Source organism: Schistocerca piceifrons, chromosome 3, assembly GCF_021461385.2.
Source record: "Schistocerca piceifrons isolate TAMUIC-IGC-003096 chromosome 3, iqSchPice1.1, whole genome shotgun sequence".
NCBI classification, from domain to species: Eukaryota; Metazoa; Arthropoda; class Insecta; order Orthoptera; family Acrididae; genus Schistocerca; species Schistocerca piceifrons.
The window spans coordinates 340,993,990-341,017,689 of NC_060140.1; the positions used below are offsets into that span (position 1 = coordinate 340,993,990).

Below are 23,700 nucleotides of genomic sequence, written 5' to 3' on the forward strand. Positions count from 1 at the left end.
CTAGCCAGTAAAACGTATTGGAAATGTAAGTTAACTTTTCGATTAACTCTCCATTAAGGGCGCTCAAAATTCATCCATGCCCTGTCTTAACAAGAAATACGGGGGGTGTTCAATAAGTAATACAATACTTTTTCTCCACCAATTTCGGTTGAATAAATTCATACTTTGTTGTGGGCCATCGTGGAATATTCCCGCTTCAGTCCCTATAGTTTCCGATTGGTGGCGGCGCTATGTACAGCCTTCAAAATGGTGTCTGTATCAGAGGTGCTCTCCAAGCAAAAGTAAAAAAAAAGTTCGAATGGCTCTAAGCACTATGGGACTTAACATTTGAGGTCATCAGTCCCCTGGAACTTAGAACTACTTAAACCTAACCAACCTAAGGACATCACACACATCCATGCCCGAGGCAGGATTCGAATCTATGACCGTAGCGGTCGCTCAGTTCCAGACTGTAGCGCCTAGAACCGCTAGGCCACTCCGGCCGGCACATTACTTACTGAACACCCCTTGTACAATACTATCTCATCGCTTACGTGATGCACTTTACTGTAAATTGACACCTGTTCGGAGGAGGTACGCCGCATGTTGTTCTCGCATTTGGACGCACTACCGAACTCGTCTCTTCAGTGCGTTACGAATTCTTTCAAGCATCCTAGGACCCTCGCGTAAATCCTGACAAGACTACACAATTTCCTGTTCCAACCCTTCCGCTGTACCAACGAGAGTGCTGTACACTACATTTCTGAGACGACCGTAGACAGCAGAACCCAGAGCATAGAGGTCAAGATGCCTTGGAGGCTTACAGGGCTTATCTACACTGGGCAATACTGGCGCGTTACATGTCGCCTTAGGTCAGCAGCAAAATGTTCCGGTGACCCATCACGGATGTACGACATTCCCCAACTATAGGCCACTGGTGAAATTTGAGACCTATCGGATGGGGTCTTAACTGAGAAATTTAAATTTCCGATACAGAGTTGCTAGGACAACATTCTGAAGATTATCACAGAGTTTGACAGTTGTGTATTTCACTTTTTTCCTGTGTCAAGGATAGGTTCACTAAAGGGAGGTACAGGCAAATTTTCATTCTAGTATTGCATTTATGAATAACTCTACTGCTCTCAAGTTGTGATGGAGTGCGGGAAAAAATTTCATCAGTGAATAAATGTACTGTGAGGCTGTAGTTATTACACCGAATTGCCGAAATACGAATAAATTAGTGCCATTTGCGTGTTGTGTAAGTTTTCCGGTGTACTTACTGTAATAATTTCCATAACCGTGTGTCCTTGTGACACACATCCCCTCAAATTTGCTACTACAGTGCTTCTGTATCACTGAAAAATGGCTCTGATCACTATGGGACTTAACATCTGAGGTCATCAGTCCCCTAGAACTTAGAATTACTTAAACCTAACTAACCTAAGCACATCACACACATGCATGCCCGAGGCAGGATTCAAACCTGCGACCGTAGCAGCAGCGCGGTTCCGGACTGAAGCGCCTAGAACCGCTCGGTCACAGCGGCCGGCCTGTACCACTGACACGATGATAAAAGGAACATTTATATTACTAAACAGTTTATGATTAACACTCTGCTTATAATGCCTTAAATCCATGAAAATGTCTCCATGTCGATCGAAAGTCAATTCAGAGTACATGAATACTCACAATAATTCACGTATTTACTGGGTCTGTTCGCTAAGGACTTCAAGACTCCGCTCGGATGCCGTAAAGAAAATTATACTGATTCATATTGCACTGTATTTACCATGAAATAAATACGTCTCGGTCTTATTCGCGTCAACGAGGCGCCAAAATGTCATCGCGCTTTTGTGCGGGCGCCGAAAATTAACTCCACTCTGCAGCTGATGGGGTATCCCAACGTCACCTGTCGTCCTGGATCCACTAGCGATGGATAAAAGTAAAGTTTGGTACACCGCAGCGATATCGATACCTGACCCCTTACAAACGTCCCACACGTCAACTTTCTTCGGTACAGTCAATACACTTTACATAAGAGAGTAGTTACCCTGGAATATTATCCCGTAGTACATGAGTGGAAGAAAATGTCTAAGCTATGTTAACTTACAGGTGTCCGTTCTCCAAAGCTGACTATTATTCTTATGCCTAAAGTATGCAAAGATTAGCAGTTCCACTACATGATTTTTCGAGTTTTAAAATTTTCAGCAATATGCACACCCTTTTGTTATTTTTTGTTCCTACATCACATCAATAGGAGGAAGGAAATTTTCGGTAGTACAAAACTGGATGAGTTAGGACATTTTTCAAGCTTAAAGCTAGTGCATTTGAGCTAAAAAAGAGCGCGCCCAGCGAGGAACACTATAGGGTAATGCCACCCCCATCCCCTACCCAGCACACCACTCCTTAGGAAAAAAAATCTTCGTAAATCGCCCCGTCAAACAAACATAATTATAGTTTGTGCGCAAACTGAAGAGGGAGTAAGTGAGCCCCCTTCTCCCTCCCCAATTACGTCACAAGCAGCACCTAACGGCTGTTTCACAAAGTTATACCGACCCTTCCGTAGCTTGCCTTTTAAATCAATTATGAGTAGTGTGCAGACACGTCCCAAGGACTGTTTACTTTTCACCAAATGCGGTAACACTTCACTGAAAACAGAAATTAGTAACTAATACATGTAGTGTAAGAAACATCCACGAACTGAATCTACGTAAACCACTGCACTTTGCACTACTGTTAGACGACAAACTGCTCCTTAGTGCGTCTGTGTGGCAGTTGTAGTGTATTTACAGGAAATACCAATTCCCCCTGCCGGCCGGAGTGGCCGTGCGGTTCTGGGCGCTACAGTCTGGAACCGAGCGACCGCTACGGTCGCAGGTTCGAATCCTGCCTCGGGCATGGATGTGTGTGATGTCCTTAGGTTAGTTAGGTTTAATTAGTTCTAAGTTCTAGGCGACTGATGACCTCAGAAGTTAAGTCGCATAGTGCTCAGAGCCATTTGAACCAATTCCCCCTCACTAGCACTTCCCGCTTTTCAGTTTACAGACTGTATCAGATAAGCATCAGTATGAAGAAAGCAACGTGTAATGGATATTGAAAATGCTAACTAGTACAGGCAGAGTAGTGAATCTCAAAATTATTTCGTGTTTCCCGGAAAAACTAACATAAGCTCTTGTGGCAGCGCGTGTATTTGTGAAAAATATTTACCGGCTTACTACTTCGAAGGTGTCTCGCTCGACTTCAGCTCCTTACCTAAATACGAAAAATTGCTCAGGTGACACACAAGATCAATACAGGTCTATACACATATCACTGACGTCGATTTGCAGCAGGATTTTGGAACGAATTACCAGCACGGATTAAGAAAATATCGTTCTTGTCTCTTTATTTACACGAAGTGGTGAGTGGTACCGACAGGGGTTCTCATATTGACCCTATATTTACAGATTTCCAGAATGCTTTAGACACCGTTCCTCACAGACGTCATCTAATTAAATTGCGCACCTATGGAGTTCTGTGACCGGATTCGTGATTCCCTATCCTAAAGGAAGCCATCTCGTGGAATTAAGATGATAGCTTGGTCCTCCAAGGAAGTGCTATGGGTCCTTGGCTGTTCCTAATTTATGTGAATAACTTAGGAGAGACAATCTGAGCAGTCCTCGTAGAAGATGCTGTCGTTTACCGTCTAGTAAAATAATCAGAAGGTCAAAACGGTCCTAAATTTTTTAAAAAAAGTGCGAAGTCCTCCACATGAGCACTATAAAAATTGCTCTAAATTTTCGTTACACGATAATACATACAAACATAACGCTCGTCGTCGATTCAACGAAATACCTATGTATAACAAATACAAACACAGAAAATGTTGTGGGGAATGTGAAGCAAAGTCTGCGTTTCTTTGGCAGAAGACTAAAAAGGCTCAAGAAATCTACTATAGCGACTGCTTACATTACTCTTCTGGAGCCTTGCTGCTGGTATGGGATCCTTCCCATGCAGGACTGATGGAGAACATCGAAAAAATTTAAACAAGAGTGCTCGCTTTGTATTACCGCGATACTGGGGAGAGAATGTCACGGATATGATAAGCGAGCTGAGGTGGCAATAATTAAAACAAATACGTTTTTGATTGACGTGAGTTCCTATCACAAAATTTCAATGACTAAATTTTTCCTCCTCGCCAAAATATTTTATTGGCAACCACCTGCACACGCAGAATGACCATCATGATAAAAAAAAAAGAAAGAAATCAGTGTTCGAGAGGAAAACTAGCTATCCGTACCATTTGGGAGCGGAACGGTCGAGAAATAGTTTTCAAGTGGTTCTATGAAACGTCTGCCAAACACTAAAGTGTTAATTGCGAAATAATCATGTAGATGTATATCTAATGAGTGAAATTATACACTGAAGTGACAAGTGTCGTGGGGTAGCGTCATGTACATATGAAGATCGCGGTAGTATCACGTACACAGGCTATAAAAGGGCAGTGCATTGGCGGAGCCACCATTTGTACTCAGGTGATTCATAGGTAAAAGTTTCCGCCGCGATCATGACCGCACAACGGGAATTAAGAAAATTTGGACGCGGAATGGTAGTTGGAGCTAGACGCGTGGGACTTTCCATTTTGGAAATCGTTAGGGCTGGTTCAAATGGCTCTGAGCACTATGGGACTTAACATCTGAGGTCATCAGTCCCCTAGAACTTAGAACTACTTAAAGCCAACTAACCTAAGGACATCACACACATCCACGCCCGAGGCAGGATTCGAACCTGCGACCGTAGCGGTCGCATGGTTCCAGACTGAAGCGCCTAGAACCGCTCGGCCACACCGGTCGGTGAAATCGCTAGGGAATTCAGTATTCCGAGATCAACAGTTTCAAGAGTGTGCCGAGAGTGCAAATATCAGGCTTCACCTCTCACCACCAACAACACAGTGGCCGACGGCCTTCACTTAACGAACGAGAGCAGCGGCGTTTGCGTAGAGATGTCATTGCTAGCAGACAAGCAACACTGCAGAAATCAATGTGGGACGTTCGACGATCGTATCCATTAGGACAGTGTGGCGAAATTTGGCGCTAATGGGCTATGGCAGCAGACGACCGACGCGAGTGCCTAGCTAAGAGCACATCTCCTGCAGCTCTAGTGTGCTCGCGACTATATCGGTTGGACCCTGGACGACTGTAAAACCGTGGCCTGGTCAGATGAGTCCCGCTTTCAGTTGGTAAGAGCTGATAGTAGGATTTGAGTATGCCATAGGCTCCACGAAGCCATAGACCCAAAACGTCAACAAGGCACTGTGCTAGCCGGCTCCATAATGGTGTGCGCTGTTTTTGCATGGAACGGAATGGGTCATCTGATCCAACTGAACCAATAATTGACTGGAAATGGTTATGTTCAGTTACTTGCAGACCATTTACAGCCATTTATGGACTTCATATCGAAACTTCGGTTCGTGCACAAAATCCTCCACCGGCAGCACTTTCGCAATTATAGGCGGCTATAGAGTCATCATGGGTCAATGTTTCTGCAGGGAACTTCCAACGACTCGTTGACTCTACGCCACATGAAATTGCTGCGCAAGGCAAAAGGAGGTCCGACACGATATTCGAGGTATCCCATGACTTTTGTCACCTCAGCGTTATATCTCGCTCATCCTTGTATGTTGCTGATTCCGCAACTCTAGACCGAGTGATTTGTGCGTGTTTTCTGCAATTCCCGCGTGTACTTGCCGCTGCTGGTACTCACTCTGGCCCAGTATGTGCGGCGCGCGACCCGCGGGCGAGGCGACTGCCAAACAGCGCGTCGCGAGGGCGAGGGTATCTTTACCGGTGCAGCCTCGAGACCTGGCAGAGCATCCGTGTGTAGGGGGCACTCTGCCAAACAAGAGTCTGCAGCTGGCGGCCGTTTAGCCGTCCTCTCTCAACCTACTCATCCCACACGAGGATGGCGCGTCTTCTGACAGCAACTGCCCGCAGAAACAACGGTTACGTTGGAGGTCTCCCAATAAAGATACAAGGCGCTGTTGTTCTCTTTGCACTGCCCATGTAAGCAGATGGGATAAACGTTTCAGAAAGATCAGTTCCAGTTTCGGAGAAATAGAGGAACGCGCGGGGCAATACTGACCCTACTGACCCTACGTCTTATCTTAGAAGATAGGGTAAAGCAGGAGTGGGTAATTGTTGTAGCTGGGTGGCCGCTTTTGGAGCAGGATCGCACCTTTTAAAACTTTTGCACTCATTAGTTAACTTCCTATTTCTGAAAAGGTCGGTTCTTCGTTAAACACACGACATTCATAATTTTTTTTTTCGGAGGTTCATGATTTCATTACAGTTTGACCTTTATATACTAAGTGTTCCACAGATACCATGGAAATAAACCAGGTCAACTGGAAAAGCGATTGCGCACCCTACTTTACCAGTAAATCATGTTGATTCTCTTGATACTCTGCGCGGTATCTGATGGGAGCGAGTTTAATTTGGAAATACCGTTACAGTCGCCCCTATCAAACGCCGCGCCGATTGTCAACATGGTTTGCGCGGAAATGTATCTACTCTGAGCAGGTGTACTGACATGGTTGTCCTATTGAAGATCAGAGGTCACGCACGGGAAGGAAATCTCGGTTCAAGGCAGATTTTTATGACGGTGTTGAAGGGCCACGTAAGAAAACTTTAGCGGGGTTAAAGAAAGGCAAATCTACGTTTGGAGCAGTTGCACATTTAGAAAAAGTTATTTTACAACGTGACTGGACTACACTGGTTGAAATTTTGTATGTTTAAGGAATAAAATACAGGGAGCGAACGGTTATTTAGAACTTGTACAGAAACCATAGGAGTCGAAGGGCATGAAAGAGAAGCAATGGTTGAGAAGGGAGTGAGACAGGGTTGCGGCCTATGCCCTTTGCCATTCAGTCTGAACAATGAGCAGCCAGCAATGAAAACCAAAGAGAAATTTTGATGGGGAATTAAAATTCAGGGAGAAGAAATAACAAGTTTAATGTTTGTAGATGATGTTGTATTACTGTCAGACACGGCAAAGGTCTTGGAAGAGCAGTTGAATGGAGTGGACAGTGTCTTCATAAGATGTTACAATATGAACAACAACAAAAGCAAAACAAGGGTAATGGAATGTACTCCAATTAAATCAGGCAATGCTGAGGGAATTAGATTAGCAAGTAGACACCACAGGTAGAGATTGGGTTTTGCGATTTCAGCTTCAAAGTGACTGATGATGGCCAAAGTAGAGAGGATATAAAATGCAGACTCGTTACAGCAAGAAAAGAATTTCTCGAAAAAGAGAAGTGTGTTTGTACTGAATACAAATTTAAATCTTTGGAAGTACTTCTCTGGAGTGTAGCCTTGTATGGAAGTGGAACGTGGACGATGATCTGATCAGACAAGAAGGGAATAGAAGCTTTGGAAATGTGATGATACGGAAGAATGCTGAAGATTATATGAGTATACTAACTAAAGAGGAAGTACTGTGTCAAAATGGTAAGAAAAGTAATTTGTGGCATAACTTGACTAAAAGACGGCATCGGTTGATAGCACACTTCCTAAGATATGAAGGAATCATCAGTTTGGTAATGGAGGGAAAGAGTGAGTGTGTGTGTCGGGGGGGGGGGGGGGGGTTATGGGGGAATTGTAGGAGCCCATGGAGTTAATACATTAAGCAGTGCAGATGGAAATAGGTTGCAGGAGTTATTTGTAGATGTAGCGACCTGCACAGGATAGACTAGCACAGATAGTTGCGTAAAAAAGTCTTCGAACTGCAAATGACAACAACAGCAAACGTTTCAAGATTAATGATAGAAGGAAGATTACAGGTTAACATACCGTCGGCGAAGAGGCTCCTATGGGGCAGATAACAACCTCGGATTGGGGAAGGAAATCGGTCGTGTCCTTTTGGAAAGGAAGCATACCAGTATTTGCTTTAATCGGTTAACGGAACTCCTAGCTGTGGATGTTCAAATGAGGATATGAACCACTGTCCTCCTGAATGCACACACAGCGTCTACCCACTATTCCAGAAAGGATTAACAACCTCTACAAGTCGCACAACGACCCTCTCTTAGTATCAGCTACTGAAAAGCAATGAAGTTAATGCATGCCGCTTTTTTTAAATTTTCCCTGCCTTCTCCAATAATCCTATCAGGTAAAAGTATCAAACTGCCGATCAGTGCTTAAAGAAAAAATTTAAAAAAATGATAAAAGTAGTAGTAGAAGAAGAAGAACAGTAACAAAAAGACAAGGAGGAGAAGCGAAAGTCACTAGAGACAGAGCACAAGCTCGGATTAGGGAAGAATGGGGAACGAAATCGACCACGCCCTTTCATTGTGTAACAAAACAAGCGCTGTATCATTCTGAGAGATCAGAATGATACAGCGCTTGTTTTGTTACACAATGAAAGGGCGAGCGAGTGTGCCGGGACTTACCCCGATTCACTGGTACTAGAGCCACGTCCTCATAACGCGCCTGCGCGTAGCATACACAATATTGAACGATAATCTAAGAGTAAAATTAAAAATTGTAATAGCTTTTCCAAACTTTGTCAATGTATGCTTCAGTATATTAATGTTAACACTTTGAAGTCTCAGAAACATCAGATGAATAAGTTTTGCCAAACATATTATTTTAAGAGAAAAATAAATGGCACTAAACAACGGAGCTAGAAAGCCAAAAATTGTTCAGAATGTGCAAATGTATGTCACAATCAAAAGTTACAAGTCTCAGCTTGATCGGGGCAACATTTTGGTCGAAACCGGTGTTTTCATGAAAAGTTGAAGACGCTAAATATTAGTCTCAGGAAGTTGAAAATTCGCATGCAGCCTCTCTTTGATATAGCATCCTAAAGTATGTGAGTCCATTAAGCTACGCCCATTAGTTTTTAAGTAGTTTACTAAAAACCAAATTTGGGACAGAAACGTCCTCATCCGTAATAGGTTAAGAATCATTTGTAATTGTTATAGAAAGTTCTAATTACAACACTTGATTACATTCATTAAATAATAAATCTGTATGAACGTGCAATTTAGCCGGCGAAGTTTAAATACAGTCGAATCAAACTTTTTCAATAACTAAACCAAATTTACGTTTAATTATATAAAAATTGTGAAGTTTGTAAATTGTTACACAACAGAGATATTAATTAATACGTGTCCGAGATAGGGGCTATTTACAAGCTGCTACCTACGCATTTAACGGTTTATAGCAGATGTTCCGTTCGGTGGTCTACTGCGCCCATTTATAAATACGGCCCGAGGGGCCGTAGGGAGACACTTTGCACCGAGCTATCAATCTGTCCGCGTCTGTCAAAGGCTGGCATACGCTGTGCCTCGGATGACATCAGGGCTAGACACCTACCAAACGCGTTTTCGGTAAAATTAGGAAGTGAACTCGCGAGGACTGTACGCCATCCTGGATTGCTTAGATTTCACGGAAGTAACTGCTTGTGTGCCATCCGTAAGGTTGACAAAACCACATGGCAAGTGGTGTGATTATTTCCCATTTTTGTGGCAAGCTGTCAACTTTGGTGATTAGTAGTCAGGGTCACAGACCATTTTACTTGGAACTTCATGTAGAGGTCATCGGCTAATAGTACTGCTAATAGTGCTATTCTGATAGGGACATTATTATTACTATTATTATTATTATCAGGAATATTATTATGTTTGTGCGTGTGAACTTTTACTGAATATATTAGTTACAACTCAAAACTTTTATTTATAGTCGTGGTTCCTGATCCCGTTGAGTCAATAGTCAGTAGGAACATTTTCTTTCAGTGATCACAAGAATAATGTGGACTTTCAGACTGGAAATTATGGTCAGCATGTTCTCCATTGCTTTCTGGCTGACTGCAAAAATAGTTTTCTTGTAAACTGCGAAAAAGAACTCATATAAAAATCCACCCTCCGCCCACAAATGGACCTATTCAGGCATTTAACGTAATATTTAGGGAAATCATGCAAAAACCTAAATCTAGATGAAAGGATGAGGATTGAGAGCACCGTGCTCTCGGATCCAAGAGCAGTGTCTTACCATTGAGTCACCTTGCTTTGTGATATTCAGGGTGTAACAGGTATAAATGCATATGTTTCTGTCTGTGACTGAGGATGGTGTACTGAACATCACATCAGTACTTTGCAGAATAATAACTATAACTATTAGAAATATTATGTTTTCGGTTGATTAGTTCCTCCAAGCAAATGTGGCAAGAGTATGTTATTAATGCTTATTTTGTTCTGGGCAGCTGGTCAGGACGCAAAAGGTTTAGCCTATACTGACAGGCGTAGTCACCTTCGTGGTGCAGTTACGGCCACGCCGAAAACATCACTTAGTAAATTATGTGACGTGTCTGTGGGGAGACGGTTCAACGCAGAGAAAAACAACCAGCACACTGATGTGTGTATATACTAAGATACTGTCTATAAAAATATCTGCATCTGTACTCATTACATGCTACATAATTTAAACCAGATAATTTTTCGTCCTGTTTTCAAATATATCAGAAGGTACCGTCTTCTTGCACATTTTGAGTTATTCCCCCATTTGGCACTGAAATACCTCAAAATATACAGAGAGGCAGCTCGTCCCAATGTGAAAGAAAAACAGACGTAAAATATTATACAAAAAATCAACCTCTTCTGTAACGAACTGCTTTTATATGTAGAAGGCAAGTCAGACTGTTAATATGTTTCGTTACAGACCACAGCTGATGTTTCATTGTTTTGATCAGTAAAACTAAATGCGTTTTTCACAAAAATGCGCATTTTCTTGTATTTGCACAGTCGAATTTAAAATACCTTCAATAATTATAAAGTGACTACGCACAGAATGGGCACACAAACGAAGAAGAACAATTTGATTTTATGAGAAGCAGTAGCACTTGAGGAACAATTTTAGCACCTTTGTTATTAGAGGTCGATTTTGAAAGAAAATGAAATATACATGAACAGATCATTTCTGACATCTCTTTAACAATCACTGAACGAGGATGAGCAAGCTGGTCTCTCATTTGGACGGACGGCTTTTCAAGTGTGGGGTCCTACCCACTCGTCTCTTAAAGGGTGCCTAAAAGATGCTGCTTTCTCCGTTAGCTATACAACAATTCAAGCAAATCACATTAATGGTTTTTATTACAATAAAGTAGATTGACAAAACTGTGGGTTACAAGAGTTATCGTAAGCAGTGGGCGACATACAGTCAGTGTCCTTCACTATACACAATGTCCACGTAAGCATTCACACTCGCTCATAAGTCATTACTATCGTAAATTTCACTGCTCGCTAGGCCTCTCTGTCAGTGTCCGTCTTGTACTGTCCCCGAGGCTGGCAGGAGCAGCGCTTATATTCTCTTTGGCTAGAGGCCGCTCTTGCCGTGGTGTGGTCCTAGCCAGCGGGCTATTGCCTGGCGTCGTCTCATAGCCTCCTCTGCTCTTGTGTTCTTGATCTTCGTGCCGGGGTTTGTCGTTACGTCGGAGCATCAAGTCCCCGTCCTGCCGTCCAGACTTACATTTTCCGTGGTTTTACAGTCAAATGATAGGGTGGTACTTTCCCAAAGGCTAATATCCTTCTCCACCCTTCGCCAGTCCGAATAGAAATCCTTGTCTATTGATCTTGTCGCTGATGTGACGTTAAAACCTAATGTTTCTTCCTTTTTGTCAGCAGATGTTGTCAGTCAATGCTCACATTATTATGTTCACAGGTTAAAATGCTTTCGACATCTATATTATTGTCAACAGCCCATATAATACCTTAGCTAATGGCTGCGCTAATACGTAACGGGAGCCTCCATCTCCTGTGGTCCCCAACTGGAGGAGAGTTTTGACAGTTGAGGTGCCAGAGCCGGCATCCAGCTGTGGGTATTTATGTTGAACCTGGAACTGATGTGTGCATTTTCAACTTCTCGCGGCGTAATGAGTAATCCATTAAATTTTGGGCATGCAGCAGCGCAAAAAATTTATTTTTCCTCGGTTGCATGCCCGAAATTTAATGGATTATGGAACTGATGTGTTCGTCTTTCCTCGAGTGGATCGTGGTTGGAGCCTACTCGGTTGGTGTAAGGGCTGGTGTTTTCGACCACGTGTTGGAAATAACACTGCGAAAGGAAGGACCACTTTGTTGAAGAGTGCTATTTGCAGGCACAGTAAATGAACAATGAAAATACCTCCTATCTGCTCTTGAGACTGAATGGCTGAAAAGCCTGAGTTCATTTTCGGGAGTTGTTGGGAAGTTGCAAAATGGAGGAGTCGGCCAATAGCCCTCCTGGGTGTGGAAGGCACAACGTGGGATACGTGGATGGAGGTGGTATTTTAAGAGTGTTGCGCATATAGAGTCGGGAATGAATGATTCTGTGCGATCCAAAAGGCTATTTTTTCACTACGAAAGCCGGCCGAGTGGCCGTACGGTTCTAGGCGCTACAGTCTGGAGCCGAGCGACCGCTACGGTCGCAGGTTTGAATCCTGCCTCGGGCATGGATGTGTGTGACGTCCTTAGGTTAGTTAGGTTTAATTAGTTCTAAGTTCTAGGCGACTGATGACCTCAGAAGTTAAGTTGCATACTGCTCAGAGCCATTTGAACCATTCACCACCAAAAGCGTAAAAGTGTAACACATATCCAGAAAATTGAGAAGGTTTTCTGATACCACAGAATTAAGCTTTTCGCCTCACCGCTACAAAAGATAATGAGATAAATTAGAAAATGACAATTTATTAAGAACATTGTAAGTGCCATTGCAGGGAACTTACTGCTTCTAAGTGCCAACAAGAAAGCTTTAATTTCAAGTGTCACTACATTTTGTTTGTGATAATATAAGTTGGGACATACAGTACCAATGTTTAAAGCATAGACTCCAGTCAACAAAAATCATATATCATTACATTTAAGATTTTACAAGGAAAAATATTAAATTGAAGGAAAGTATCTTTCAGTATTGACTTCTGTTTAGTACACAACTTCGTTCTTGGTATCAGATGTTGCAAAATTTATTGCAGAACTCCCTGTGCTGTTGAGGAGGAAATGGAAACATTGTCTTTGTTTTGCAACTGATAAACATGGCTGGTCTTTCAGATAAACAACAGCATAGAAAATGCCACGGTCTTTCGTCTTCTGAATACGCTGACATTATTCCGTTCTTCTGCTTAAAAATAAGAATTTTAATACCTATTTGAGACGGATGAGTGTGAGACACTTTGATGAAACCGCTTTTTATTTTTTTCAACATTTATGAAACAAAAATTATCTACTTCCATTACAGAGATGTTTCATTGTTTCAAGAAAACGCTTACATGCACTCTGCTTACCGCACGAACTGTGTGTCAGCTATATCGAAGAGACCATGGCCAAGAGCACTCATGAGATAGTCTATAAGGGGAGGGGGGAAGGAAACCGGAGGATACGAAGTATTTTTCGTATTTTGGAAGACGAAAGAAGACTTGTAAATAGCCATAATAAAGTTCCAGTTCCAGGCCTGTTAAAAACCTGCGTAGTAATGACTTTTAAGTCATTTTTTAGAAGAAAAGCACCTTACAACACTATATTTTATTTTCCTTTCTCTCAGAACTTGGGGGGAAGGGTGGAGGAGCAGCCCTCCCTTGTCCCTGGCAATGGGCGCCCTTGACCTTGACCCATGGAACTTGAAATTTCAAACGGAAGCACTGCTTTGCACAAATACCATGCGCTATCTCGTAATGAATGTTTGAAACATTTCCTCCTCGATTTACATTTGTAACAAGTCTAGGGACACCGCAACAGAGTACTGAGAATACAACAGCACTGAATGCGTGTTTTGTGAAACAATCGCACTTAGAACGTTTGACATTTCCAATCTTCACTTTTTTCCATAGAAACAGAAGGTGTGTGTGTGTGTGTGTGTGTGTGTGTGTGTGTGTGTGTGTGTGTTTTGATCTACTGATTTTGAGCGGTTCTCTTCTTGTGTCTTTGTGAAGATTATCATTGGAAGTTGCTTGCGAAAGCTGGAGGAAGTGGGGGGGCGGCGGGGGTTAACTGATTGTCAACGGTGTGCGTTTTACAATCCAGCAGTTAGATCTCGTAATCTTACAGAATACAGTTAGCTACAGAGAGAATTTGTCATTGGTTGTAGACTGCTGACACGTTTAACTCTGGCTCGTGGGTCAAACCGCGATTTCTGACTCTTGTTATGACTATTTTATAAGAGTAAAAGTGAATAAAATTCATCCGGTTCCGCCACGGAAGAATTCCTAGTTAAGCTTCAGAGCTGTTCGCTGTGTTAACTTGTCTGGCGCGTCAAGAGCGCGTGGATTCAAGCTGCGACAGCGAGATTTCACGAAAACAGAATCTCTCCGATGAGGAATTTTTCGCTACATTACAATAGCAGATTTGAAGAAGGTTTTTTATGAGGTACAATAAGTCTTTTTTTTTAATCACTCCACTCCACGACTACCGCAAGGGCACTGCTGCAGCAACAGTAATAGAGCTTTATAACAAGAAAAAACAGTCTTGCTTGCGCAACCAAGATTATTTTTTCTGCTCTAAAGAATTTTTTTATTTATTTTCAGTTAGTGTGATATGAAACACAAGGATAGAAGTGTAATCCAGTCTCTTAATGCAAAACAGGCTGCAGTAATCAAGAACTAACGAATGATACAAAAGGACAAAATTGGAAAGGTAAAAGGCAGCGTTGTGCAGTGGCACCACTGAAATTTAATTTGATTTCACAAGAGACAGTGAGGAAAATAAAGGACTATCTCTACGAGAGAGTTCCGTCGGCCAGATCAGCGTCAGGTGGTCCGCTGATGACATGGCAGTAGATGCCGAAAGTGAACAGGAACTGAGTATAGAGCTTAATGAAATGGAACGTATGCCAGTTGATGGCTACAGTATGCCCATAAATAAAAAGAAATTTGAGTTAATGGTGTGTACAGCAACTGGAAATGCTAGCTGACAAACTGTTAAACTTGAACACGAGACTCTCAAGAGGTGGACGAAATTTCCTATCTCAGAAATAGAATAGATAAAGGAGGAAGATGTAAGAAAGACATTGCAGCAAGTATTGGACAAGGCGAAAGGCCTTTCAACAAAAAGAAAGAGCTGCTAAAATCAAATGGTTCAAATGGCTCTGAGCATTATGGGACTTAACATCTGAGGTCATCAGTCCCCTAGAACTTAGAACTACTTAAACCTAACTAACCTAAGGACATCACACACATCCATGCCCGAGGCAGGATTCGAACCTGCGACCGTAGCGGTCGCGCGGTTCCAGACTGAAGCACCTAGAACCGCTCGGCACACCGGCCGGTTGCTAAAATCCAGAGACTATGAAAGAATTCATATAATGCCCCGCATCTTTCTACGAGTGCAGAACAGGACAACTAGGAAGACAAAATGGAAAAGAATGGAATCCTTTGAAAAGCGGTGCTGGAGGAGACTACTGAAGATCAGGTGATTGAGGTGCATTGTTTAAGGAGGGAAACCGCCCTTGAACGAGTTTTCGATAACTTATAAAGGGGCAGTAAAATATAAACGAGCCAGATGGAAAAAAATAAACATTTTATTATTTCAAAAGTAAATGCCCTATTTGTTAATACATTTATCCCGCTGTTAGACACGATGGTCAATGCTTTCATGGGGAAATGTTGGCGGTTGCCTATGGGACCATGATTACACGCAGGCGTGCGCCTCTTCTTCCGAAGCAAATGTACGGCAACGAAAGTCTTTCTTCAGGACTCCAAACATGTGGATATCGTATGGAAAGAGATCGGTACTGTGTGGAGATGTGTAAGGACTTCCCAACAAAACGTCTGCAGCGTACTCGAAACAACTTTGGCAACATGTGGGCGGCCATTATCCTGCAACAGAATGATGGCACCCGTGAACCTCTTGCTTATTGCCTTTTAGGAACACGGCGTCACAATTAACGCACAGCGGTACGTGGACTCTTTGCAGAAACTGAAGTGCGCCATGAAGTCCAAATTCCCAGGAATGTTGACGGGCCGGCCGAAGTGGCCGCGCGGTTCTGGCGCTGCAGTCTGGAACCGCGAGACCGCTACGGTCGCAGGTTCGAATCCTGCCTCGGGCATGGATGTGTGTGCTGTCCTTAGGTTAGTTAGGTTTAACTAGTTCTAAGTTCTAGGGGACTAATGACCTCAGCAGTTGAGTCCCATAGTGCTCAGAGCCAATGTTGACGGACGGCATAATTCTGTTGCAGGAAAATACCCGCCCACATGCTGCCAGGATTATTTCGACTGAGCTGCAAAAGTTTCGCTGGGAACCCCCTACACATCATCCATTCAGTCCCGGTCTCTCCCCATGTGCTTTCCATATTTTTGGAGCCCTGAAGAAAGACATTCGTGACCGCCGATTTGCTTCGAACGAAGATGTGCACGCCTGGGTACAATCATGGTTCCATAGACAACCACAAACATTTTTCCATGAGGGCATGGACTGTCTTGCCTGTCATAGGGATAAATGTATTGTATTAACGGTTATGGTGACTATTTTTGTAATAACAAACAGTTTACTTATTTGTTTTCCATTTGGGTCGTTTTTTTATTGTCCCTTATACTTACAGAGGAGCATAATGTGTTGCAGAGATAGAATGGTTGGGCGCATATCATGATATGAACAGTTCCTTAGAAATATAGTTCGAGGGGGCCGGTCCACAAAAATCCCACAGGTAGGCCTACATATGAGAATGAAGGCGGATCGCTGATACATCATGCACCAGTTGTACTGAAACAAGGGCGTAGCTCTCAAGAGGAAGGAATGTAAGATGAGACACATCTGCTAAAGAAATAGCCTAGTCTCTTTATGTCTGTACTCTTCTGGAGTACTGCCGCGCTATACGAGGTGCTATCCAAAATTTTCGGGACTGGTGCTGCCATCTGTTGAAAACCTTACCTTTGGTCTAATGGTCACCATCACCCTCGAAGTAGTTCCCATCCGCACGTACACACTAGTCCCAGCGCTTCTGCCAGTGGTCAAACGTTTTCTGGAAGTCCCGTTCTTTGAGAGTGTTTATCACCGCCAGCGATGCTTCTTGAATGCTCTCTGGAGTGTCGAACCGACGGCCTTTTAACTTGAGTTTCAGTTTTGGGAATAGCGCGAAGTCGCAAGGTGCCAAATCTGGCGAGTACGGTGGTTGGGATACAACCGCCACGTTGTTTTTGCCAAAAACGTCCTGGTGAGCAAGGACGTGTGACAGGGCGCGTTGTCGCGTTGTCGCAGCCAGTTCCCTTGACGCCAAAGTTCGGGCCGTCGTCGCCGCACGTTTTCACGGAGCCGTCGCAAAACGTCACAGTAATACGCGGAATTCACCGTTTGGTTGGGTGGGACGAATTCTTTGTGCACAATTCCGTTGGTATCAAAGAAAACGATGATCATGCTCTTCATTTTGCTCTTCACCTGTCTCACTTTTTTGGGTCCTGGAGAGCCACTCAAACACACGTGTACGGCTCATGCTCTGTCCCCCAAACACTTGAATCATTGCAAGGCCTCCGTAGCACTTTTCCCGATATTCGTACAGAATTTGATACACTCCCGCTGTTCTGTTAGCGGATCCATCGTAAAATCGCCACACGCCAAACAGAGAATTACAGAAATCACTGTGGACACGCAACACGTCCTCCCAGCTTAATGCCACTCCGTACACTGACTCATCAGATATGCAGCTCACGCCACCTAGTGGTGCAAATATCTACTACTCCTACTTTCCAGATGGCAGCGCCAGTCCCGAATATTTTGGATTCTACCTCGTGTAGGATCATTGCAGGATACACTGCCGGAAAAAGGTCACAACGTTAAGAAGATGTTGGTAGGCGTGTTTCTATATCTGAAAGATATAGGCGTGAGTGTTAGTTACCTTTGAGAAGATGTTAGTCAAGAATACCTTTTAAGCCACAAAGACGCCATTATCAACACCTCACCGACTTTGAACGAGGTCGTGTAACAGACCTACAAGAAGATGAATGTTCCTTCTGCGATACTGCAGAAAGACTTAGCAGGAATGTGGTGGCAGCGGTGGTAATAGGAATGTACGATTGCAAGAAGACCGCGCTCCTGATGCGGATGGCCACGTGGCACTACCGAGAGGGAAGACCATCATGTTCAGCGTATGGCTCTGGCGTATTGTACTGCATCTGCAGTAGCGATCTGAGCAGCAGTTGACACCACAGTGATACAACAAACAGTTACAAATCGTTTACTTCCAGGACAGGTCTGAGCAGACGCCCTATAGCGTGCATTTAATTGACCCAACCATCGCCATTTGCGACTTCAGTTGTGTCAAGCGAGAGCTTATTTTCGGGCATGGTGCAAGTCCGTTGTGTTTTCTGATGAAATCTGGTTCTGCATTGGTGCCAGTAATGATCATTTGTTGGTTAGAAGCAGGTCAGTTGTCTGCGTTCTAGACACTCTGGACCATTACCTGGAGTTATGGTCCGGGGTGCGATTTCGTAAGACAGCAAGAACACTCTCGTGGATGTCCCACGCACCCTGATTGCAGATTTTTACGTCAATCTGGTGATTCGACAAGTTGTCCTGCCACTCACGAGCAGCGTTCAGGGGTTTTTTCTAACAGGATAACGCTCGGCCACATACCACGTTGTAATCCATCATGCTGTACAGATTGTAGACATGTTTCCTTGTCCTGTTTGATCACAAGATCTATCTCCAACTAGGCACGTATATGACATTATCGGACGACAACTCCAGCATTATCCACAAACAGCATTAACTGTCCCTGTATTGATCGATCAACTATTACAGACATGGAACTCCAACCCACAAACTGACGTCCGACACCTGTACGACACAACTCAAGCACGTTTGCATGCTTGCATTCAACATTCTGGTGATTACACCGGTTAATAATGTTCCACCATTTCACACTTGCAATGTCTTATCTCGTGGTTACATTAACCAGTGATCTTGCAATGCTAATCACAGAAATATGTTACCTAGGCAAATCGAGTCCCGAAATTTCATTAGTTTACATTAATTATTTTTTGATGTTCTAATTTTTTTCCGACATCGAGGAAATTCAAAGAAAGGTAGCTAATTTAGCATTATCAAAATGGCTCCAAGCACTATGGGACTTAACATGTGAGTTCATCAGTCCCCTAGACTTAGAACTACGTATTTAAACCTAACCAACCTAAAGACATCACACACATCCATGCCCGAGGCAGGATTCGAACCTGCGACCGTAGCAGCCGCGTGGTTACGGACTGAAGCGCCTAGAACCGCTCGGCCACCGCGGCCGGCTTAGCATTATCACGAAATTGAGGATAGAATATCATAGAAATGACAAGCAAGTTGGGATGGCAGTCATCTCGTTGCAAAAAAATGGCTCTGAGCACTATGGGACTTAACATCTGAGGTCATCAGTCCCCATCTCGTTGCAGCGAGAGCTTTTCGTGAAATTACAATCACCAAATTTGTCCTCCGAAAGCCAAATTATTTTGTTGGTTGCCTGTTATGTAGGGTGAAATGCCCAATGCGATAAAATAAGAGTAACCTGATCTCGTACACCAAGAGTTAGGTGTTCCTTTTTCAGCGAGAGTTAAGATTTCCTTCTCCCTCACCTACCATTCAAGAGTGGAACAGTCGAGAAACGGTCTGAAAGTGGTTCTGTGAACCTTGTATCTAAAACTTACAGTGTGAATTGCAGAGTAATCATGTAGATGTAGATGCATCAAAGCGAAGGAACAACAGCGTAGGTAATACCACGCGCAATTTATGCTCTACGGGCAGGAGCAATACCGACCTGCTTGTATGGCTCAAGCGGGGCATGCTCACCAAGAAGATAGACAAGTGAGACCGGCTCGGATGGAATCCGAACCCCGCAATAATGATCGTTGGTCTGCAGCACCGACCAACCCAACTGTGGTTTGTAATCGCTTTCCCGCGCTCACATAGACAAATTCCGGACAGGTTGCAATCTTCGCATCACAAACTACGCCACACAAACCGTTAAAATACAACAGCGCACAGCACAAAGTTTATACAGACAATTGGTGCACAGGACTGCTCTCTATTAGGCAAATAATTAATGACTGTGGCAACAGGAAGAGCATCAAGACAAAAAGTTAACAAATAAATAAATTCTTCCTACGACATTGATAATAAGCCCTCTGCGAGAAAAGACTGATTCAAGAAATCAAAGAAATGTACAAAGTTATTAAGTCACTGGTACATACCACATTTCCACAGAGTCATCAAACTTGTCTGTTTGTTGCGGTGGTGAATCATTATGCTGAAACTGGCATAAAAAAGACCAGCGTCCAAGTCTAGAAGTCACTTAGCGTCAACCTCCTGAATGTCGGCATCGGTTCTCAAGTGGTTCGGTCCGAAGAGCTGAAAATCGCTTGGCGCAGGAGTCTGGCTGTACGAAGGGTCTTCCGCTACAGTTCATGGGGAGAGCCGGCTCAAATCCTGCGTAACCGAGGCCGTATGCGGTCGGATGTTGTCACGCAACAACACATCTTTCGAAAGCAATCCCAGTCGTTTCCTCCAAATCGCCTTCTGCAACCGTTACAGTGTGGAGCAATAAACGGCAGCATTCACGGCGTCTCCATGGAGAGCAGATCAACCAGCAGCACACTCGGCCAGTCTTAAAAGACTGTGGCCATAAATTTCTTCATGGATAGAGCTTTGGTGGAGGGGGAATGAAGTGTACCCAGTGTACCTCCATGACACTGACGCCTTTTTGAACTGACGTTTCACATGATGACGCACCCTCGCTTCGTCCTCTGTGACAATACGCTGCAGGAATGGAGCATCTTACGTATGATAGTGCGTAAGTGCTGGAGAGACAACCACATGCGCTTGGCTTTGTACTCGTAAGAGATTCATCACACTGCCAATCGAGATGTTGAGATCGCTTGCAGTTTGCTGCGACTTCCCTCTTGAACCAACACTTTGACACATCACACGTTGTAATCTGAAGTGGCACGTGATTGTCAGTGCTTACCTTTACTCCTCCCATATACCTTTCCGCCTTTACCAGGTTCCTGACACCAAAACCGTACATATTTTTTTGACATTATGATCACTTCGTAACCATCCACTATTTGACAATGACTTGCAGATAGTGACATTTTCTTTTAACACTTAAACCTTGTTACACTTCGCACTTCAAGCGCCGATAATGTATCCTTCAACACCTCTACTTTGAAAGTGTATTTTTAAGCGTACAGTGGCACAGCTAGCTCCATCTACCTGGGGTGGTCGCGGTTAAAGAGCTTTGATCGTATCTTCTATCTAAACGTGGAATTACATGGATTTTAAGTCGCACGGCGTATTTATACACCCATAAAGCTCTTTTTATCTTAAGTACTGAACCACTCTTGTAAATCAGGAAACCATAACCGAGCGAGGTGGCGCAGTGATTAGCCCACTGGACTCGCTTTCGGGAGGACGACTGTTCAATCCCGCGTCCGGCTATCCTGATTTAGGTTTTCCGTGCTTTCCCTAAAAATCGCTTCAGGCAAGTGCCGGGGTGGTTCCTTTGACAGGGCACGGCCGACTTCAAATGGTTCAAATGGCTCTGAGCACTATGGGACTTAACATCTGAGGTCATCAGTCCCCTAGAACTTAGAACTACTTAAACCTAACTAACCTAAGGACATCACACACATCCATGCCCGAAGCAGGATTCGAACCTGCGACTGTAGCAGCAGCACGGTTCCGGACTGAAGCGCCTAGAACCTCTGGACCAGACTCCAGACCACTACATTCACAGAATTTACAGGGTGTTTCAAAAATGACCGGTATATTTGAAACGGCAATAAAAACTAAACGAGCAGCGATAGAAATACACCGTTTGTTGCAATATGCTTGGGACAACAGTACATTTTCAGGCAGACAAACTTTCGAAATTACAGTAGTTACAATTTTCAACAACAGATGGCGCTGCAAGTGATGTGAAAGATATAGAAGACAACGCAGTCTGTGGGTGCGCCATTCTGTACGTCGTCTTTCTGCTGTAAGCGTGTGCTGTTCACAACGTGCAAGTGTGCTGTGGACAACATGGTTTATTCCTTAGAACAGAGGATTTTTCTGGTGTTGGAATTCCACCGCCTAGAACACAGTGTTGTTGCAACAAGACGAAGTTTTCAACGGAGGTTTAATGTAACCAAAGGACCGAAAAGCGATACAATAAAGGATCTGTTTGAAAAATTTCAACGGACTGGGAACTTGACAGATGAACGTGCTGGAAAGGTAGGGCGACCGCGTACGGCAACCACAGAGGGCAACGCGCAGCTAGTGCAGCAGGTGATCCAACAACGGCCTCGGGTTTCCGTTCGCCGTGTTGCAGCTGCGGTCCAAACGACGCCAACGTCCACGTATCGTCTCATGCGCCAGAGTTTACACCTCTATCCATACAAAATTCAAACGCGGCAACCCCTCAGCGCCGCTACCATTGCTGCACGAGAGACATTCGCTAACGATATAGTGCACAGGATTGATGACGGCGATATGCATGTGGGCAGCATTTGGTTTACTGACGAAGCTTATTTTTACCTGGACAGCTTCGTCAATAAACAGAACTGGCGCATATGGGGAACCGAAAAGCCCCATGTTGCAGTCCCATCGTCCCTGCATCCTCAAAAAGTACTGGTCTGGGCCGCCATTTCTTCCAAAGGAATCATTGGCCCATTTTTCAGATCCGAAACGATTACTGCATCTCGCTATCTGGACATTCTTCGTGAATTTGTGGCGGTACAAACTGCCTTAGACGACACTGCGAACACCTCGTGGTTTATGCAAGATGGTGCCCGGCCACATCGCACGGCCAACGTCTTTAATTTCCTGAATGAATATTTCGATGATCGTGTGATTGCTTTGGGCTATCCGAAACATACAGGAGGCGGCGTGGATTGGCCTCCCTATTCGCCAGACATGAACCCTTGTGACTTCTTTCTGTGGGGACACGTGAAAGACCAGGTGTACCGCCAGAATCCAGAAACAATTGAACAGCTGAAGCAGTACATCTCATCTGCATGTGAAGCCATTCCGCCAGACACGTTGTCAAAGGTGGATATGTGGAAAATATCGTACTATAGAGTTTCCCAGACCGCAGCGCCATCTGTTGTTGGCAATTGTAACTACTGTAATTTCGAAAGTTTGTCTGCCTGAAAATGTACTGTTGTCCCAAGCATATTGCAACAAACGGTGTATTTCTATCGCTGCTCGTTTAGTTTGTATTGCCGTTTCAAATATACCGGTCATTTTTGAAACACCCTGTATATTACATCAGATGTACTCCCTTACAGGGAGAAAATAGCTAATACGTATCGCAGAAAGCTAATTTCAGTTATAGTACTCGAGCCTCTTGTCACACACACTACAATAGATTTGTGTCTTAGCTGAATTGTTAATAATATAAAGAAAAAGAGACCATAAGAAGACTACAGGATGAGCGCAATGCCTCGGTTTCTTCAGGTAGTCCATAGCTGTTTTCATCAGCCTACCTCTTTAAAGGCTGTCCTGTTTTGCACACACTGTGATCGCTCCGGCGAGGCACCTCGCACGCTTAGCCCGGTCGGTGTGGTGTAATGTGGAAGCTCGGTCAAAACTCTGCGTGACCGCCGCCGCTGCAGAGTCTACCGCCTCTCGCAAAGCACAAAGCAGCGGCTACCCGTCAGAAGCGAGTCAGTCACGCGAATCACGTGACACGGCAGCCGAGCCTGGCGGCGCAGTTTGTACCCACTTCCAGGCATTCTCGGTGAATAATTTGGTCTGTAGGT

General features: G+C 44.0%; 1 protein-coding gene across 2 annotated transcripts in view; it reads right to left on the reverse strand.

Annotated features, from left to right (window-relative positions):
* LOC124787841 (chitooligosaccharidolytic beta-N-acetylglucosaminidase) overlaps positions 1–23,700 on the reverse strand; it is a 218,769-nt gene that overhangs the window by 156,312 nt on the left and 38,757 nt on the right. The window contains exon 1 of one of the 2 annotated variants that reach the window (XM_047254787.1): positions 5,722–5,745. The exons of the other annotated variant lie outside the window; for it this stretch is intronic. Within the exon in view, the coding sequence (XP_047110743.1) occupies position 5,722 (1 nt within the window). The 5' untranslated portion in view covers positions 5,723–5,745. Of the gene's footprint in view, positions 1–5,721; positions 5,746–23,700 lie in introns of those variants that run through there. 2 annotated transcript variants of the gene reach the window in all.